A 17,511-nucleotide genomic window follows, 5' to 3' on the forward strand; every position below is an offset into this window, starting at 1 on the left:
GATAAGATAATGCGCATAGTGGGCGGAGTCAATGACGGCAGCAACAGAGTTATCTCGAATTCTTTATGTAACTTTTAAGTACATATCGCATTCTTTTGTGTCTTCAACGTCTACCGTGGTTTTCTTTAAATATTTTGAATTTATTGTAAATTGTATAAGGTTGTAATAGTTATTTATAACGTTGTGAATATTTCCGTTAAACATGCGTTGTGCCGTTGAAGAAAAAGAATACTTCACAAAAAATAACCATTTAATAATGATAATTTGCAATACAATATTTTTAAACTATACATTAATATTCTTAAGAAACACTTACTACAAAACAAAAATGTAATTATTATATTCTTAAATAATATAAATTGTTACAAAATTATTTAAATGATTGCTTGATTTAAAAACATTACAAAAAAGTACAAATTATTAAAATTTAAAGAATAAAATAACTCATTATGTAATTATTTTATAATTAAAAAATGGTTTTAAGCAAAATTATTTAAAGGATAAAAAGAAACAAAGCTTTAAAATTTAATAATTTAATTTAAAATTTAAAGCTCCAATAAATGAACGGAAAATACAGCAATCGCTATACCGTATAATTTTCAGGGCCAACTCCTAATTGCATGTAAATTTGGATTTAGGTTCTACTCATCCTCCACTTCAAAGTTGAACTTGTGCCGTTGGTTGCTTTTACTTGGGGGGTGAAAGTCACTCCTTCTCGGGGGTGAAAAAAATATACGTTTAAAATAAGTCCGGAAACAGATAAACTGACTAATTTTAAGCAACTTTTGTTCTATAAAGTTTTTTAATTTAGGTACTAGTTTAATTCAGTAGTACTAGAGTCATTTGCGACTAAAAATGTTTACTTTTCAACAAAAAAAAACACGTTTTCAGGCGGTTTTTCCAAATACCCAAATATTTTTTTGGCAAATACCCAAAAAAGCAAGTATTTTATCGAAAAAATATTCTTAGAAAAAATGTAGCATATAAAAAAACGAAAAAATAGTATATTCTTAGTCTATAGAACCAGTAAAAGCAAATTTGTAGCTCATGAAAAAGACGCATATTTCAACGTGATATTACCAAAAATTGAAGCTTTTTCGGGGAAAACCCCATTAACATTTTTTTAAAGTGTTTACAAAAAACTTTATTTTTATGTTTTATAAAATTTATATACGGGTAGGAAAGACAAAGGAACGCATTTTCGAACGTAGAAACGGACACTCTAGATTTACCAATTTCTGGACAATTGATCCAAAAGCTGGATTCTAAGAAGGAAACAGTGGATGTTCAAGTTTTCAATGAGATTCAGAATGAAAAAAGCATTAGTGATCACGAGTATGATGGTTTGGCGAATTTGGCTGGCTATATCTGTCATAAATTGAAGGACTCCAGTATTCAATCCGAAGATTTTTCAACGTACACGTGGGTTGATCATTTGAGTGAGGGTGGTTTATGTAAACCATCAGACAATTTTTTGTCATATATTGAGCAACTGGAGACAATTTTTCGTTCCACAAATCGTGATTCCATTTTGGTAACTAAAAATTATTTAGAAAACCTTATGTCCAAAAGTGTAACTGTAGTCTGTTCTAATAAGCGAAGAAGTTATTTTTTGGGTCTCGGATGTATTTCCGAATTAAAGAATTAAACAAGTCTCTTAACAACCTGACATTGCGTAAAAGAAAAATTATAAAAACTGCTACATAGTTGCTGTATGTACGTCTATTTCACAACCACAAAATTTGAATAAAGTGCATAGCATGAAAAATGTAAAACTTATTTTTGTCTTTTCCGAGCCTGTCACTTAAATATGATGAAATACATTATTTAAAAAGTAAACATTTTGTTCTTTTAACAATCTAAATTTATGGTTTCAATTTTTGGGGTTTCTCTTCCCCTTGGTAAAGATTATTTTTTCTAATGTGTAGGCCAATAATCAATTTCTGCAAACTAACGAAATATAATAATTTTATTAGATATCGATTATATGAATATTTTTATTTTCCGGATCCCAATATAATCGAGACTGGGAACTTTACAAATAACTGAGAATCTATTTAAATGAAAGGAAATAGTTTCATAATTTTCCTATAAACTATAAAAATCACTTAGTTTCTTCTAATCATAATTCATTCAGTTAATATTCTCAAATTTCATTTGCGTTCGTATTACGAACGCATAGACGGGATTATGCTTTACTCTGTTGCTGACGTCATGCGCCAATCGGACGAGTTTCCGTAACTAAAATATCAGGGCCTGATGGCGAGTTATTAAAGTACCTAACTTTTTTTTATTATCCAACATAAGCAAATGAATCAAAAAGAAGATGTTAAGAAAGCCTAAGGCTACAATCGAGTTTTAATTTCAATATTTTATATAATCTAGACTATTTCACAGGGTGTTCCAACTTTAAGGAAAAAACACAGTATGATTGTCACACCCGGTATAAAATGACGTTTACGTGTCTAGGGAACAGTATTATTACGCCGATATTCCTAAATAATAAGGCTATAACATACTAAAAAAATCACTCAAATCAAACAACTTGTTTAGGAAATCCGAGACATCAAACATGTCCCATTTTTAAGGTGTTCCTTTAATTTTGCCGGTGTGTGTATCATGGCTCGGGATCACAAAGTTTCCTGGTGCATTCACGAATCGAATGCAAAAAGAATTAAAGATCCGTCTTGTCGTTTTTTTTTCGGTAGTAAGGCCGATTTTGGTGCTTTATTGCTTCGCCTATATTTGAAAATTTCTATTAATATAAATTTAAAGCAACACACCATAACTTGTTTCATTTAATTTGTGTAAGTGGAATATAAAGCGTTTTTATAAAGCACACTACTTGTTCGGATTACACCCTAACTGCGATCGAGCAAATGTGACATTTTGGCATAAATTGGTAACATTTACTTGACAGTTGCAGTGATGACACTTCAGATTTGTTTTTATTCTTTACTATAAATATTTGTTTTATTAGATATATTTATTTTTATTATTTACTATAACGTAAGATTATTACTTGTAAGATTATTCTTGTTTTCTATTTATGTTTTTATTTATTTACATTGAATATTAATTTGTTTTGTTGTATAATCCACCTCCGCAATAATTATGTGATATATTTGATTTAAAATGAATTTAAGAATTTTTTGTAATTGGACAACAATGTCAACTTAGATATCTGACGTAGATAATGACGTGCAACGATATCTATATTGTACGGCCTGTATGTAATTTATTATTCTGATTGGGAGATAAGAAACAATTGAACTTGAAAAATGATTTTATTAACGTTTCGACTCCCACTTGGGACGTCGTTGTCAAAATACAAAATATTAATAAATTAAACAAAAATGTTGTTGCTTAGTAAAAAAATTCTTCTAATAATTTATTTAATCTGACTCATTCATATCGGAAATTCATACATATATTACACATTTTAAAGTAGAAGACTTTAAAATGATAATGCCAATATTTATGAGTTGCGTTCCTGGGACGACTTTATTGAAAGCTAGTTCATTCGATTACATGAAATCAACTTTAACTCAAGAATATCCGTCACAAAAAAATCATAATTTCATTAATCTGTTACATAAAACTGGTTTCCAGGTCATAAAAGCCTTAAGTGATATTTCGATCCTGGTTACTATCTCTTCATTAGAGTCACAGTTTACATTTAACCAGCTGCCAAGGTATTTGAAATGATTTACCCGTTATATCTCCTCTCCATTTTTAAAGTGTTACATGTTTCTTCTTGATGTTGTTCGTACTGTTTGGACGTATCCCTATCGAACTTAAGTTCGATCGAAAGTTCTCTGAGGAATTCCACTCCTAGTATTGCATCTTCCGTTAACCCTGGCATTACTATGAATGTTTGTCGTGTTTGTAAATTATCGATCTCGCAGTCAATTGTCAACTTCTGGTTAAGCTCCATTGAAGATCCGTTTGCTAGTCTTGTTCTTCCGTTATAGCTATCTAGAGAATGTTTGAATATCTGCGCTATTCTATCTTCGGCGTAATTTTTAATGGTCCCTGTGTCAATTAATGCTTTGTAGGATCTTTGCCTGATTTTCAGTGATGCGAACAGTCGCATGTCGTTGCTTTCTTGTTGTGAAGCGGCGAGAACGAACGGAGTCGAATCTTGCTCCTCAGACTGGGACGACTTCTTGTTTCTCCAGTCTGTTATTCGTTTCCCTGACGTCTGAAACAGCAGTCACTGCTGTAGACCCCTTCTTTGCCGCATCGCGAACAAAACTCTTTCCGTGGGTTTTTACAATTCTTACGGAAGTGACCTGGCATCTTGCATCTAAAGCATGTCCTTTTGGCATCGTGTTCTGTAGGGTCTGTACGTTTCCTTTTTCCGCGAAAATTTTGATTTGCTCGGGTCCTTTCGTCTTCTAAAGATTCGTGTTCTTGGGCTAAATCTTGCAATTCCGATAAATTTTCGAAGTCCCGGCGGCGAGTATAAAGCTTATATTCTGGCAGCATATTTTTATATATCCTTTCGAGTTCTTGGTTTCTTGAAAAAGATCCTTCTCGTCTGATTAATGTTTGAATATCCGTGATATATATATCCACTGGTTCGTTTTTCCTTTGCTTCCTGTTGCTGATTTGCTCCTCTAGTTGTAGCGAATACTCTCTGGGATAGAAAGCTTTTTAAAATCTTCGCTGAAGTCCGTCCTTACGGCTGCCTATGACACTGTGTGGAGAGAGAGCCTTATTTATAAGTTGATGAAATTCATACCCTGTCTCAAAACTTGTCAGCTGATAAACAATCTACTAACTAACAGACTGTTTCAGGTATATATAAATGATGCACGAAGTAACGTTAGAAAACTTAACAACGGCTTACCTCAAGGCTCAGTGCTAGCTCCTTTATTATTTAACCTTTATACGGCGGATATACCTGAAACAAAATCGAGAAAATTCGCTTATGCAGACGACTGGCCATTGGCTTCCAAGATAATAGTAAGGAAGGTGGAGAACGAGCTCTAAACGAGGACCTAAATACACTTAGTAACTACTTTAAGAACTGGCGCTTACGTCCTAACACAAGCAAAACTGAAACCTGTCCCTTTCACCTGTCGAATCAACTTGCGGGCGATACCCTCAGTGTAACTCTAAATGATGCAGCTATCAAACATAACAACAACCCCAAATATCTAGGCGTCACTTGATAGAACACTCACCTTCAAAAGCCATCTTACAAACGCAGCCGGTAAACGGAGAACAAGAAACAATATAATAACAAAACTTGCTGGAACAACTTGGGGTGCTTCTGCAGATACTCTTCGGACCTCTGCTCTAGCTTTGGTTTTTTCAGTGGCAGAATATTGTGCACCAGTATGGTTAAATAGTGCACATACAAACAAAATCGATGTCCAACTTAATCAAACCATGAGAATAATTACTGGAACAATAATATCAACCCCAGTGAGATGGCTGCCTACTTTGAGCAATATTGCTCCACCAGATCTACGCCGTACAGCAGCATTAGTGAGAGAGTATCAGAAAATTGTAGCCAACATACAATTACCAATCCATCAAGACATACCAGACATCTCAAAAGAGCACCAGCGACTGAGGTCTAGAAATCCTCCAATGAGATCTGCCCGAACAATTGGTGATTCCTATGATATACAAAGGCAATGGTGCACAAGATGGATGCCAACAATAGCAGCAGACTATATTCAGATATCCACCCCAACCCAGGGTTTCATCGGATCGGATCTGCCCCGGTCCACCTGGGCGAGGCTTAATCGCATACGTACCGGACATGGTAAATGTGCTGATTCTCTGTTCAAATGGGGTCGTGCGGAAAGTCCACAGTGCGATTGTGGATCGCCTAGACAGACCATAAGTCATTGTGTTTCAGATTGCCTAAATCGTGCCTACCGTGGAAACCTCCAGGACTTTGTGGAATGCTCCCCAGAAGCAATTGAATGGCTATGTAAATTGGACATTAATATTTAGATTCATTCATTATATTTTAGTGTTTGAATAATATATATTATATTTGTGTATTTATCGTACTGTGAAAGTCCATACGCTAAAAAAAATATATATAAATTTATCGGGGACTCGCTCACTTCGCTTGCTACCGTTTAATTATGAGCCACAAATTACTTCAACACGGTACACCTTGCTGCTCAAGTTGGCATGCCTTAGCTTGCGAGATCACTTCACTACGGTGACTCGCTACAAAGGTAGTGCAGCCCAGAGCTGTCGCTTCCAGACTGGAGAATCTCGGTTCGCTGGCCTCCTTAAGTATCCCTCTGCCTGTGCTGTTTCGGATAAGTGGAAATGGGTGGGGCATCTGCGCGGACTGTGGAACTCGTACGGTTCTAGTGTTGGTGCGTGTTCGCGGCGTATCATTACAATCTTGTAAATTTTCTGCAAGAATGGCTGTATCAATTAACTGAGAGTGAATGTCAATAGGTGAAATCCATTTTGCATTTAAAAAACGTATCACAGCATGAATTTCACATTGGCGGTAACGGCGACTGGGACCTCCATCTTCGAAGCCTGCTAGGCCGACACTGAGAAATGCAGCCAGCAGCAAGGCGAAATGGTGGGTCAAGAGAGAGGGAGAATTTACGTGTAATACAGTGTTGCCAGATTTCTCCCAGCACGTCGCACTCTTTCTCAGCGGCATAGGAAACCTTTTTTTACGAATGAACCTCGTATTTGGTTATGAGTATATAAGATACTTAAAATAAATTTTATATTTTATATTTTAGGATACAGAAGTGTTTGCAGACGAACTAATCAAACCTATTTTGGGATGCATGGCAGACCAAGATTTACGTGTACGTTATTATGCTTGTGAATCGTTGTATAATGTTGTGAAAGTATCTAGAGGAGCTGTCTTAAGGCATTTTTCTTCTATATTTAATTCGTTAAGTAAAATGGCCACCGATCCCGACCAAAATGTTAAAAATGCTTCCGAATTGCTCGATCGTCTGCTTAAGGTATGTATTTATAACGGTATAGCATTTTTTAAATATAAATGTCGATTAAAGACAGCAAATGCCAATTATAATGAGGTTCCAGCTAAATGACGTAATTGATTGAAAGCTATGAATTCATTGAATGGGGTATCTGATTTCACTGCTTTATTGACACTATTAACTTAGTCAATACCTTTAAATGGGCCTTTTTATAAAATGAGCGATGAGACTTCATCATAGTTGACGTTTGCTGCGTATTTAACCATGGAGTAATCTTTGGAAACCAGAAAAAGTTTTTTAAAGATGATTTTAGGGTCTTCGTTTAAAAATATTAAAAAAATGAAACTCCTTTTAACCATAGTAAAATAAGAACAATTAGTTAGAGCAACAGACAAAAATAAAATAACAGCACTAGTCTGATAAACTGCTTCAACTAGTTTGTAAATAATTTGAATGAAGTAGATATAAATGAAAAAAACCATTTTTAAGATTTGTAATCATTTTCAAAAAAGGACCGTTTACTGGGGCTACTATGGAGCTTAGTTCCGCTACTAAAAACAAAAAGTCCCAAACAGTGTAATGACTGAGAGTAAGATATATGATGATAGGTACTATTGGGACCGTGCAAGTTCGGCAAAGCGACACCTGGTTTCTACGCTCAGAAAAAGTTTTTTAAAGATGATTTTAGGGTTTTCGTTTAAAAATATTAAAAAAATGAAACTCCTTAACCATAGCAAAATGAGAACAATTAGTTAGAGCAACAGGCAAAAATAAAATAACAGCACTAGTCTGATAAACTGCTTCAACTAGTTTGTAAATAATTTGAATGAAGCAGATATAAATGAAAAAAACCATTTTTAAGATTTGTAATCATTTTCAAAAAAGGACCGTTTACTTGGGCTACTATGGAGCTTAGTTCCGCTACTAAAAACAAAAAGTCCCAAACAGTGTAATGACTGAGAGTAAGATATATGATGATACTATTGGGACCGTGCAAGTTCGGCAAAGCGACACCTGGTTTCTACGCTCAGCAACATTATTCGCACTTTTAATTATATTGGCCAATTGTATTAGTCCTGGTTACTGGATAATTGTCAAGGCCATAGTCCAAAAAAAAATAATAAGAAGAAAAAATAAGATTAAGGTTATGTTATTAAAACGTAAACAATTGTATGTAGTAAATAAAATTAGATATTAAAATGCAGTACTGCAAGCAAAATACAATTAATTAAATTTACCTTTATATAATAATTGCATATTATATCAATATTGTGGAGCAATATATAATTTTTCTTCTTCATTGACAGTAGATATGAAATATACGTGACAATTTCAATTGACAATGAATTATTTAAGAAAGTTACAATATTTCTCCGCTATTCTCGCACGATCGTTTCTCGTATCCCATCAAGTACTGGCACACCGCGAATATATAGGGCTTTTCATTCACAGTCATTTGTTTCGAGCGTCTGTCATTTGTTGTATAATCTGTGTATAATATTAATATACACGGATTATACGACATATGACAGAAGCTCGAAACAAATGACAATCGATGAAAAGCCCTATTGAGCAGTTTAATGTAACATTAATTAAAAACATTTGAAAGAACGGTGTACTGGGGACTAATACATGTTTATGAGAAATTCACGGTCTATTTACAACATTCTGTGTGCTTAATTGTTTACCAATCTATTGATACATTTATTAAGTGTATCAATTTTATATTTAAAATTATCTGACATATTGTTGAAATATTGCACAATAACAACTTTATTTTTTATTTTAGGAAATCGTTCTGGAAAATACTATGTTTGATCTGGAAGGATTCATTCCATTACTCAGGGAAAGAATCTACACGAAAAACCCATTCTCCAGACAATTCATCATTTCATGGATATCAGTATTGAATTCTGAACCAGGCCTTGACTTAATAAGTTATTTACCAGAATTACTGGATGGCTTATTTAGAATTTTGGACGATTCCAATCTTGAAGTGAAAAAAATGTGTGAAACAATTTTGGGAGAATTTTTAAGGAAAATCAAAGCAGAGCCATCTAATGTTAATTTTGGTGGCATGATCAATATACTTATTAATCATGCCCAAGAAAAAGGGGACGATCTTGTACAGGTTAGTCGCATAATTTAAGTTAATAAAATATGGTAACGTAAAATTTTTCAAAAGAAAAAAATGTATCTATATACCCTTCCTTTAATTTTATTGACATACAGTAAAAGTGAACAGACCCGCAGTTATTGTAAAAGTTATCAAATTAAAACTTTAATGGCATAAAATTATTGAATTAAACATAACACTGATAGTGACTACTCAACAAATAAAGGTTTTAATAAAAGAAAGAGAAATCATGATGAAAAAGAGAGTATTTCGAAATAAGCAAGAAGACAACCAGAACACCAGTTAAATAGAACAAAGATGACAAGATCGAAAAACTATTGGAGTTGATGACTGAGATAAAAAAAAAGACATGCAAGAGATGAGGTGTGATACAGTACGTAAATCGTTCTGCTAAACATAGGGAATATACATTGAGATAATTGTGACAACTGCGCTAACTTGTCTAAGTTGAAGCTTCTGTTCGAGTACGAGTTTCTGGTGTAATAGAGCTGTTAGAACGAATAGAATGAGTAAGTTTGGAAGCAAGGCTGTCCATAAATAAATTAAAAAAGATTATGGTTAATGAGTTAATAATTTTATTTTAATATTTAAAATATTTTTTATTTAAAAGCTAATTTCAAAATTCAACAGTTTTCCTATTCCCTTAGGCCGAAAATATTTAGCTACTACATTGTCATGTTTTGACGTTTATTTGTGTCGGTAGAAATAAATTGTCAATTTTGAGGTTAATGCCCCTTAATGCTAACAACCACATTGTCATCGAGAGAGCGCAGTTGCCACAATTATCTCAGTGCATATGCCCTATGTCCAACTGAACGATTTACGTAGGTACTATATAAAATAAATGCAAAAGGAGCAGAAAGAAATGCGACATGAAATTAATCAAATAAGACAGGAACACCAATTCATAAAAGACTAATATGAAAGAGTAAATAAAGGGAACGAGATTATGAAACAAGGAAAACATGTGACTATTGGCCAGATTTATATATGCATTGTTGTATTGCAGATATTTACATAATATACTTCTATCAAAAAGTAATGAGACCTTTAGAAATAAAACACTTAACAACTAAAGTGTTTAAAACTATTTTGTTAAGAATGGAATTCCACTGAACATTATCCTATTACATAGTTTGTTAACAATGACTTAGAGCAGTAGAAACTGAATATACCCATTATAACATCTTGGCATTTAATAAAATCATTGTTAATACTTCTAAGAACGAAAGTAAATTGCAAATTATATTGTTGTTTATTGGAGTAATTATTAGAGCAAAATACTTTCAAATGATGAAAGGGTTGCCAATGCGAGTCCATTATACAATTGGATATAGTAATTGAGTCAATACTCGCAATCTTAAGTTTGTATTTTTATTATTTGTTATATAATCATGGGGCAACCGGTTTCGAGTCTTACAATATATGACTCATCATCAGGCCCAGTACAAAAAGTCTTCTCAATACAAACTACAAGCTAAAAACACAAAACGAGAGACATGTACATATACATATATAAAACATAAAAAACAACTTTGTCTTGGTTTTAATCACACACAATAAAGCCAAACAACTGTATAGTATTGAACTCAACAGTCTATAGCATGTAAAAATGAGACATTTTGTCATTGGGAGCGACCAATCTGATGAAAATTGCTTGGTATATAATTTAATATATACTACCATCAATCCTTAACTAGTTAAGTGTTGACGGAGTCCTGACAAGGTGGTATGCGATCAAACGACATAATATAAAGTTATTAGTAATCGATATGTACTTACATAACAGCCATTGAAACTGTTCCACAGCTAAAGATGTACCCGGAAGTCACCAGCCCCATAATAAGAGTTGACCAATCAAACAGCCCTTAGTCTCTTAAATTGTTTATGTTCAATGTGGAACCTGGCAAAAATTCCTGTGTTCCCAGTTGTGTATGTTTTTTATCATTAACAGTTGTTTTTTGTCTGATTTAGCAGTTGTTTTTGTATGTTTTATGTTGAAAAAGTGTAAAACATTTAATAATTTAATAATGGGACATCACTCACAAAATTTCCACATGCACAAATTTTAAAAAATTGTTTATTGGTTGCCAGAGACTTTTTATTATTTTTTTATGTCATAAAAATGACATATGACATAAAAAATAATAAAAAGTCTCTGGCAACCAAAAAACAATTTTTTAAAATTTGTGCATGTGGAAATTTTGTGAGTGATGTCCCATTATTAAATTATTAAATGTGTTACACTTTTTCAACATAAAAAGTATAATTTTTTAAAAAGTATAATTTTTTCATCATAAAAATGACATATGACATAAAAAATAATAAAAAGTCTCTGTCAACCAAAAAACAATTTTTTAAAATTTGTGCATGTGGAAATTTTGTGAGTGGTGTCCCATTATTAAATTATTAAATGTTTTACACTTTTTCAACATAAAACATACAAAAACAACTGCTAAATCAGACAAAAAACAACTGTTAATGATAAAAAACATACACCACTGGGAACACAGGAATTTTTGCCAGGTTCCACATTGAACATAACAAACAATTTAAGAGACTAAGGGCTGTTTGATTGGTCAACTCTTCTTATGGGGCTGGTGACTTCCAGGTACATCTTTAGCTGTGGAACAGTTTCAATGGCTGTTATGTAAGTACATACCGATTACTAATAACTTTATATTATGTCGTTTGATCGCATACCATCTTGTCAGGACTCCATCAACCCTTAACTAGTTAAGGATTGATGGTAGTATATATTAAATTATATACCAAGCAATTTTCATCAGATTGGTTGCTCCCAATGACAAAATGTCTCATTTTTACATGCTATAGACTGTTGAGTTCAATACTATACAGTTGTTTGGTTTTATTGTGTGTGATTAAAACCAAGACAAAGTTGTTTTTTATATTTTATATATGTATATGTACATGTCTCTCGTTTTGTGTTTTTAGCTTGTAGTTTGTATTGAGAAGACTTTTTGTACTGGGCCTGATGATGAGTCATATATTGTAAAACTCGAAACCGGTTGCCCCATGATTATATAACAACTAATAAAAATACAAACTTAAGATTGCGAGTATTGACTCAATTACTATATCCAATTGCAAAATACTTTCGTACTTCTTATGTTGCACACTAAAATATTCATTGCCGCGATAATCCAAAACAGTCGTATATTCATGGAATACACCATATAAACATTAGGGGATTTAACTTAATAAAATAATAAAATTGACAAAAAGATGATAATTAATTTCAATCTAATAGCTCAATCAATAATCTCATTAATCTAATATCTTCTACAATTTTGAATTTGAGAATTCACAATTAACAAATTGATCTTCCTTATTAATTTCTGTTATTATTATTAACCTAACACGGTGTGTATGTATTTTAGGCCATTTAGGCTTAAAATTAATCATGTTATCAATTCATTTATTAGTTGATTAGTACAGACATCTAAGGTACATTTCCTTATCAATTCCATTGTAAAAATTTTCAATTTTTCCTTCTAAAAATGTTAAAAAATATTCATATTTTAATGTCAGCTGTCAAACGTCAACACGAAACTCGTCACTCAGCTGTCTCTACTAGGCCAAAATGGTTGGGTGATACCTACACCTATACCACGATAAAAAAAATTTATGTGTTTGTGTAACGTGTATGTGGCCGTTTTTTCTGTTTTTTCTGTTTGGGGTTGTACGGAGAACAAAGTACTTAGAAGTTTTAATGAAAATTCATATTTATACTCTTAAGATGCTAATACTTAAACCTCAATGTAGCGGTAGTTTTTTACTAATTGACATAAGTAAAAAAAGAGTTTTGTATTTCTTTTTCTTACACGATTTCTTTTTTTTATTGTAGCATTAGCTTCGATGATGACGTTTATGTCGATAGCGCTCAGCTAAAGAAATCAATTATTTACACACTTTGACATACTATATTTTTATTTCCTTCATTCATTCAAGTGTGTACAAACTTATCTATCTTTCAACTAGAAAGAAATAAGACAAAGGGCAAAGGAATTCTTCTTCTTCTTCACACGACTAGGATTACTTCTGTTTGTCTGCCTCTTATTCTGTTTCAGTTGTTGTTGACTGTACATTGTCTTTCCACCTTTTCGGCGGCCTTCCAACGGGTCTTCTGCTATACGGCTTGTTGTTTTTACAGATGTTCGCTAATCTATCTGGTTCCATTCGGTTTACATGTTCGTTCCAGTTTTTCTTTCTTGTTTTTATCCACCTGTTAATATTTTGAATTTTGCATCGTTCTCGTATACTTGTTGCTTTGTCTGTCTCTTAATGATATGCCCGCTATTGATCTTAATACTTTCATTTCGATATTGTTAATTTGTTGTTTCGTCTTTCTTGTATCGGTCCTTGTCTCCGCTGCATATGTTAGGATAGGTCTTACTGTTGTCTTGTATACTTTTATTTTGCTTTCCGTGGTCAGATATTTGTTTCTCCATATGGTTTCTCGGAGGCAACCACTTACTCTTGCCGCTTTTGTTGCTTGTGTTGTGGTCTCTGTTCTTATATTCCTGTCACTAGTGATTTCTACTCCTAGGTAATTGAATTTCATTACTTGTTCTACAATTTTGCCGTCTATTTCTAACTTGCATCTACGCGGCTCTTTACTTGTCACTATACATTTAGTTTTTTCTACTGATATTCTCATATTAAGTTTATTTGCTGTGATATTGAAAGTGTGGAGCTGCCTTTGTAGGTCATCCTCGTTATCAGCAATTAGTACTGCATCATCGGCATAGCATAGTATCGTGATTTTATGCGCTGTCATGTGGTATCCATGTCGTTTTCTTACTTCGTGAATTATTTGATTCATATTGAATAACAATGGGCTGAGCGAGTCTCCTTGGCGGATTCCTCCTTTTAGTTCTATGCGTTCTGTTTCTCCTGTTGACATTATAACTCTGGTCTTGTTAATTTCATTAATTAGCCTTATTATCTGGTGGTCTATTTGTTCAGCTTGTAATAAATTTAAGATATCATTTCGCCTCACCCTGTCAAAAGCACTTTTTAAATCTACAAAGCACATGTATGCTGGTTTTCCATATTCAATAGACTTTTCTACTATTTGCCTGATAATAAAAATTGCATCTATTGTGCTGCGGTTCTTCCGGAAGCTTTGTTGTTCATCTGCCATGTTCGCTTTTTCCTCGGCAAAGGAATTGATAATTAAAAGGACTCTATGGAGAATTAGGTTCAACAAACTAACTATAGGAAAGGAAGAATGGAAATGGAACAGAAACGAAGGAAAACTAGAAAAAACAAAAAACTAAGAGTAAATAATATATTGGAAAATTAGGTAACGAACACGGTAATGGATAAGAAAACAAAAGTACAATAAATAATGGACAGGAAAGGGAAGTAAAAATGAAAACAAGAAGTAATAAACAAGGAGAATAGAAAATAAATGTGAAAGTTGGGAACCTGGAATATTAGATGTATACAAGAGAAAGAAAAAGAAGTGGAGATGGAGTTTGAAGAAACAGGTCTAGATATATTGACAATACCTGAATTTAATAAAAGAGGACAAGGAATGGTAAAAACAGAAAATGATCATGTATTTATACATAGTGGAATAAAAGAAAACAAGAGAGCAGCAGAGGTGGGATGCTTAATGTACACCAGTTTAACAGAACAAATAAATAATTGGTAAGCTTGGTCAGAGAGAATACTATCGGTTGAGATGAAAGACAAAAGCAAGAATTTCAATTGTATATATGGACAAAACAATGACGACTCGACTTATAATAAGAATAAATTTTAGGAAGAATTAGCATAAGTCACGGAACAAGCTGTTAACAAGGGATGTTAACTGTGACGTGTATATTTGTTTTATCGACTACAAATAGGCATTTGATAGAGTAAAACATGATAAACTCATAAACATCTCGAAAGAGGCGGGATTAGATGATAGTGACTCAAGAATCATATATAATTTATATTACAACTAAAATGCCAATATTAAAGTAGATGACCAATTGACAGAAGCAGTCTTCATAGATAGAGGAGTGAGGGATGCATTCTGTTCCCGGTGTTGTTTAATATATACGCTGAACACATTTTCGAGCAAGCTCTGGGAGAACTACAGGAAGGCGTATTAGTCAACGGAGTGCAACTAAACATTAGATATGCCGACGACGCAGTAGTTTTTGCAGAGAATCTAGGATCTAAATGATTTGCAAAGAATAATGTCGCGCATATCAGATATAAGTAGAGAACACGGACTTGATCTCAATACGAAAAAAACAAAGAACATGGTAGTGAGTAAGCGCGAAATATTAAATACACAGCTTTTGGTTAACCAACAACCAATTGACAGGGGGACAGCTACACATATCTTGGTAGCAACATAAAAAGCCAATGGGACCACTCAAGTGAAATAAAACAACGCACAGGAAAAGCGAGATCAGCGTTCATAATGATGAAGTCTCTTTTCAGAAGTCACGATTTACCACTTGCTACCAAAACTCTATCATCAGATGCTAAGCATTTTCTACGTTATTATACGGAGTACAGGCCTGAACACTTTCCGAAGCTTTTTAAGAAATCTCGAGACATTCGAGATGTGGTGCTACAGACGCGTTTTAAGAATTTCGTGGGTGGATCGTGTGACCAATGTTGAGGTCCTACGTATAATAGGGAAGGAATGCGAGATTATTAACACCATCGAAGAGCGCAAACTAGAATATCTTGGCCATGTTATGAGAAATGAACAGAGATATGGCTTGTTGCAACTCATTCTTCAGTGCAAGGTATTTGGAAAGAGAGGACCGGGGAGAAGAATATCTTGGCTTCAAAAACTGAGAAAGTGGTTTAATACATCGACAACCGTACTATTCAGAATAACAGCAAGCAAAGTTAGGATAGCCATGCTGATCTCCAACATCCGAAACGGATAGGCACCATAAGAAGAAGAAGAACGGAAAAAGCGAAAGGAAATTTATATTTAGTAAATGACTTCATTAGCAGAATAGGTGCAAATAACAAGTAATATAAAGAGGTACAGTATGCGGCAAAATAAACAGTACTGAAATGAATATGGGAACGTTTATGATTATTTATACATCTAGTATACATGATATAGCCATGCAAACATTTTCACGACGACGCACGTTCCCGATAAAACAGATGTTAAAGATGCCCTCTGGCCAGTGGCGCCCAAAATCCCGACAGCCAAAATTCCGACAGCCAAATCCCGACGGCCAAAACACCGACACGCCAGAATCCCGACAGGCCAAAATCCCGACATGCAACAATCCTAGCATAAGCAAAAATCCCGACCACTACATTTTGAATATTTATTCCTTTTCAAATGCAATACCAAATCATATTATAGAGTATTGAAATTGAAAAATTTATTACTTACTAATAAGTACGGGTACTAATAATTATGTATTTTAAAAGAAAAAATCATTGAACACTTCATTTTATAATATAAAAGCTATACTTACGGAAATGGAAGTTTGTAAGTGACATGATAATATCTATTATATGAAAGTAAACTTGAATTCAGGATTTGATTATACATATATTATTGGACTCTATATTGGCAAAAAATAATTTAATTCATATACCCATGTTAGAAATTTTATTTAGAAGATTAGTTCATATTAAATGGTAAATATTTTTTTCTACGAGCGTGCAAAAAGTCTACTTTTGCGCACGAGTTTTAGTTTAGAAAGTTTTACTTTTCCGCACGCGTTTCACTTTTCCGCACGCGTTTAGATATTTTAATATGACCTTAAAATAATTATAATACATGCAATAAACTAATATTTAGATATTATTTACTATTTTATTTCAAATGTATCTTATTGTGTTCCTGCTTTAATGAAATTAACGCGACAAATCGATGAAATAAAATTATTTTGACATAATATTTGAAAGTCAATTCGGTAGACAAACAGTCGTTTTGAATCATCGTCATGGAAGCCAAGATCGTCGTCATGCTAACTACTTATATTGAAAGTTTGGCTTTGACAACCTTGTCAAAGAATTAATTTGTGTATGTATTTTCATATTAATTAAATTAATTGATTAAGATTTGGTCATTTTTTAAAGACTCGTAGAAAAAATATTGTTCCTAACTCTTGCAGAAAGTCTCTTTTCCGCACTCGACTGCTTGCCGAACTCCCGCTTCGCGTCGTTCGGCAAACTGCAGTCGCGTGCGGAAAAGTATGACTTTGATGGCTATAAACAAAAAACCAGAAATAAATGTAATGCTATGTTAAAAAGGAACTTATCAAACCTGTCGGGATTCTGGCATGTCGGGATTTTGGTCTGTCGAGATTCTGGCGTGTCGGTATTTTGGCCGTCGGAATTTTGGCTGTCGGGATTTTGGTTGTCGGGATTTTGGCTGTCGGGATTTTGGCTGTCGGGATTTTGGGGTAG

The 17,511-nt window shown here is 33.5% G+C and overlaps 1 protein-coding gene across 2 annotated transcripts in view; it reads left to right on the plus strand.

Annotated features, from left to right (window-relative positions):
* LOC114327788 (protein VAC14 homolog) overlaps positions 1–17,511 on the plus strand; it is a 105,681-nt gene that overhangs the window by 23,654 nt on the left and 64,516 nt on the right. For both annotated transcript variants that reach the window (XM_050641638.1, XM_050641639.1), the window contains exons 3-4: positions 6,744–6,974; positions 8,743–9,084. In XM_050641638.1, the coding sequence (XP_050497595.1) occupies positions 6,744–6,974; positions 8,743–9,084 (573 nt within the window). The remainder of the gene's footprint in view (positions 1–6,743; positions 6,975–8,742; positions 9,085–17,511) is intronic.

Source organism: Diabrotica virgifera, chromosome 1, assembly GCF_917563875.1.
Source record: "Diabrotica virgifera virgifera chromosome 1, PGI_DIABVI_V3a".
Classification (NCBI taxonomy): domain Eukaryota; kingdom Metazoa; phylum Arthropoda; class Insecta; order Coleoptera; family Chrysomelidae; genus Diabrotica; species Diabrotica virgifera.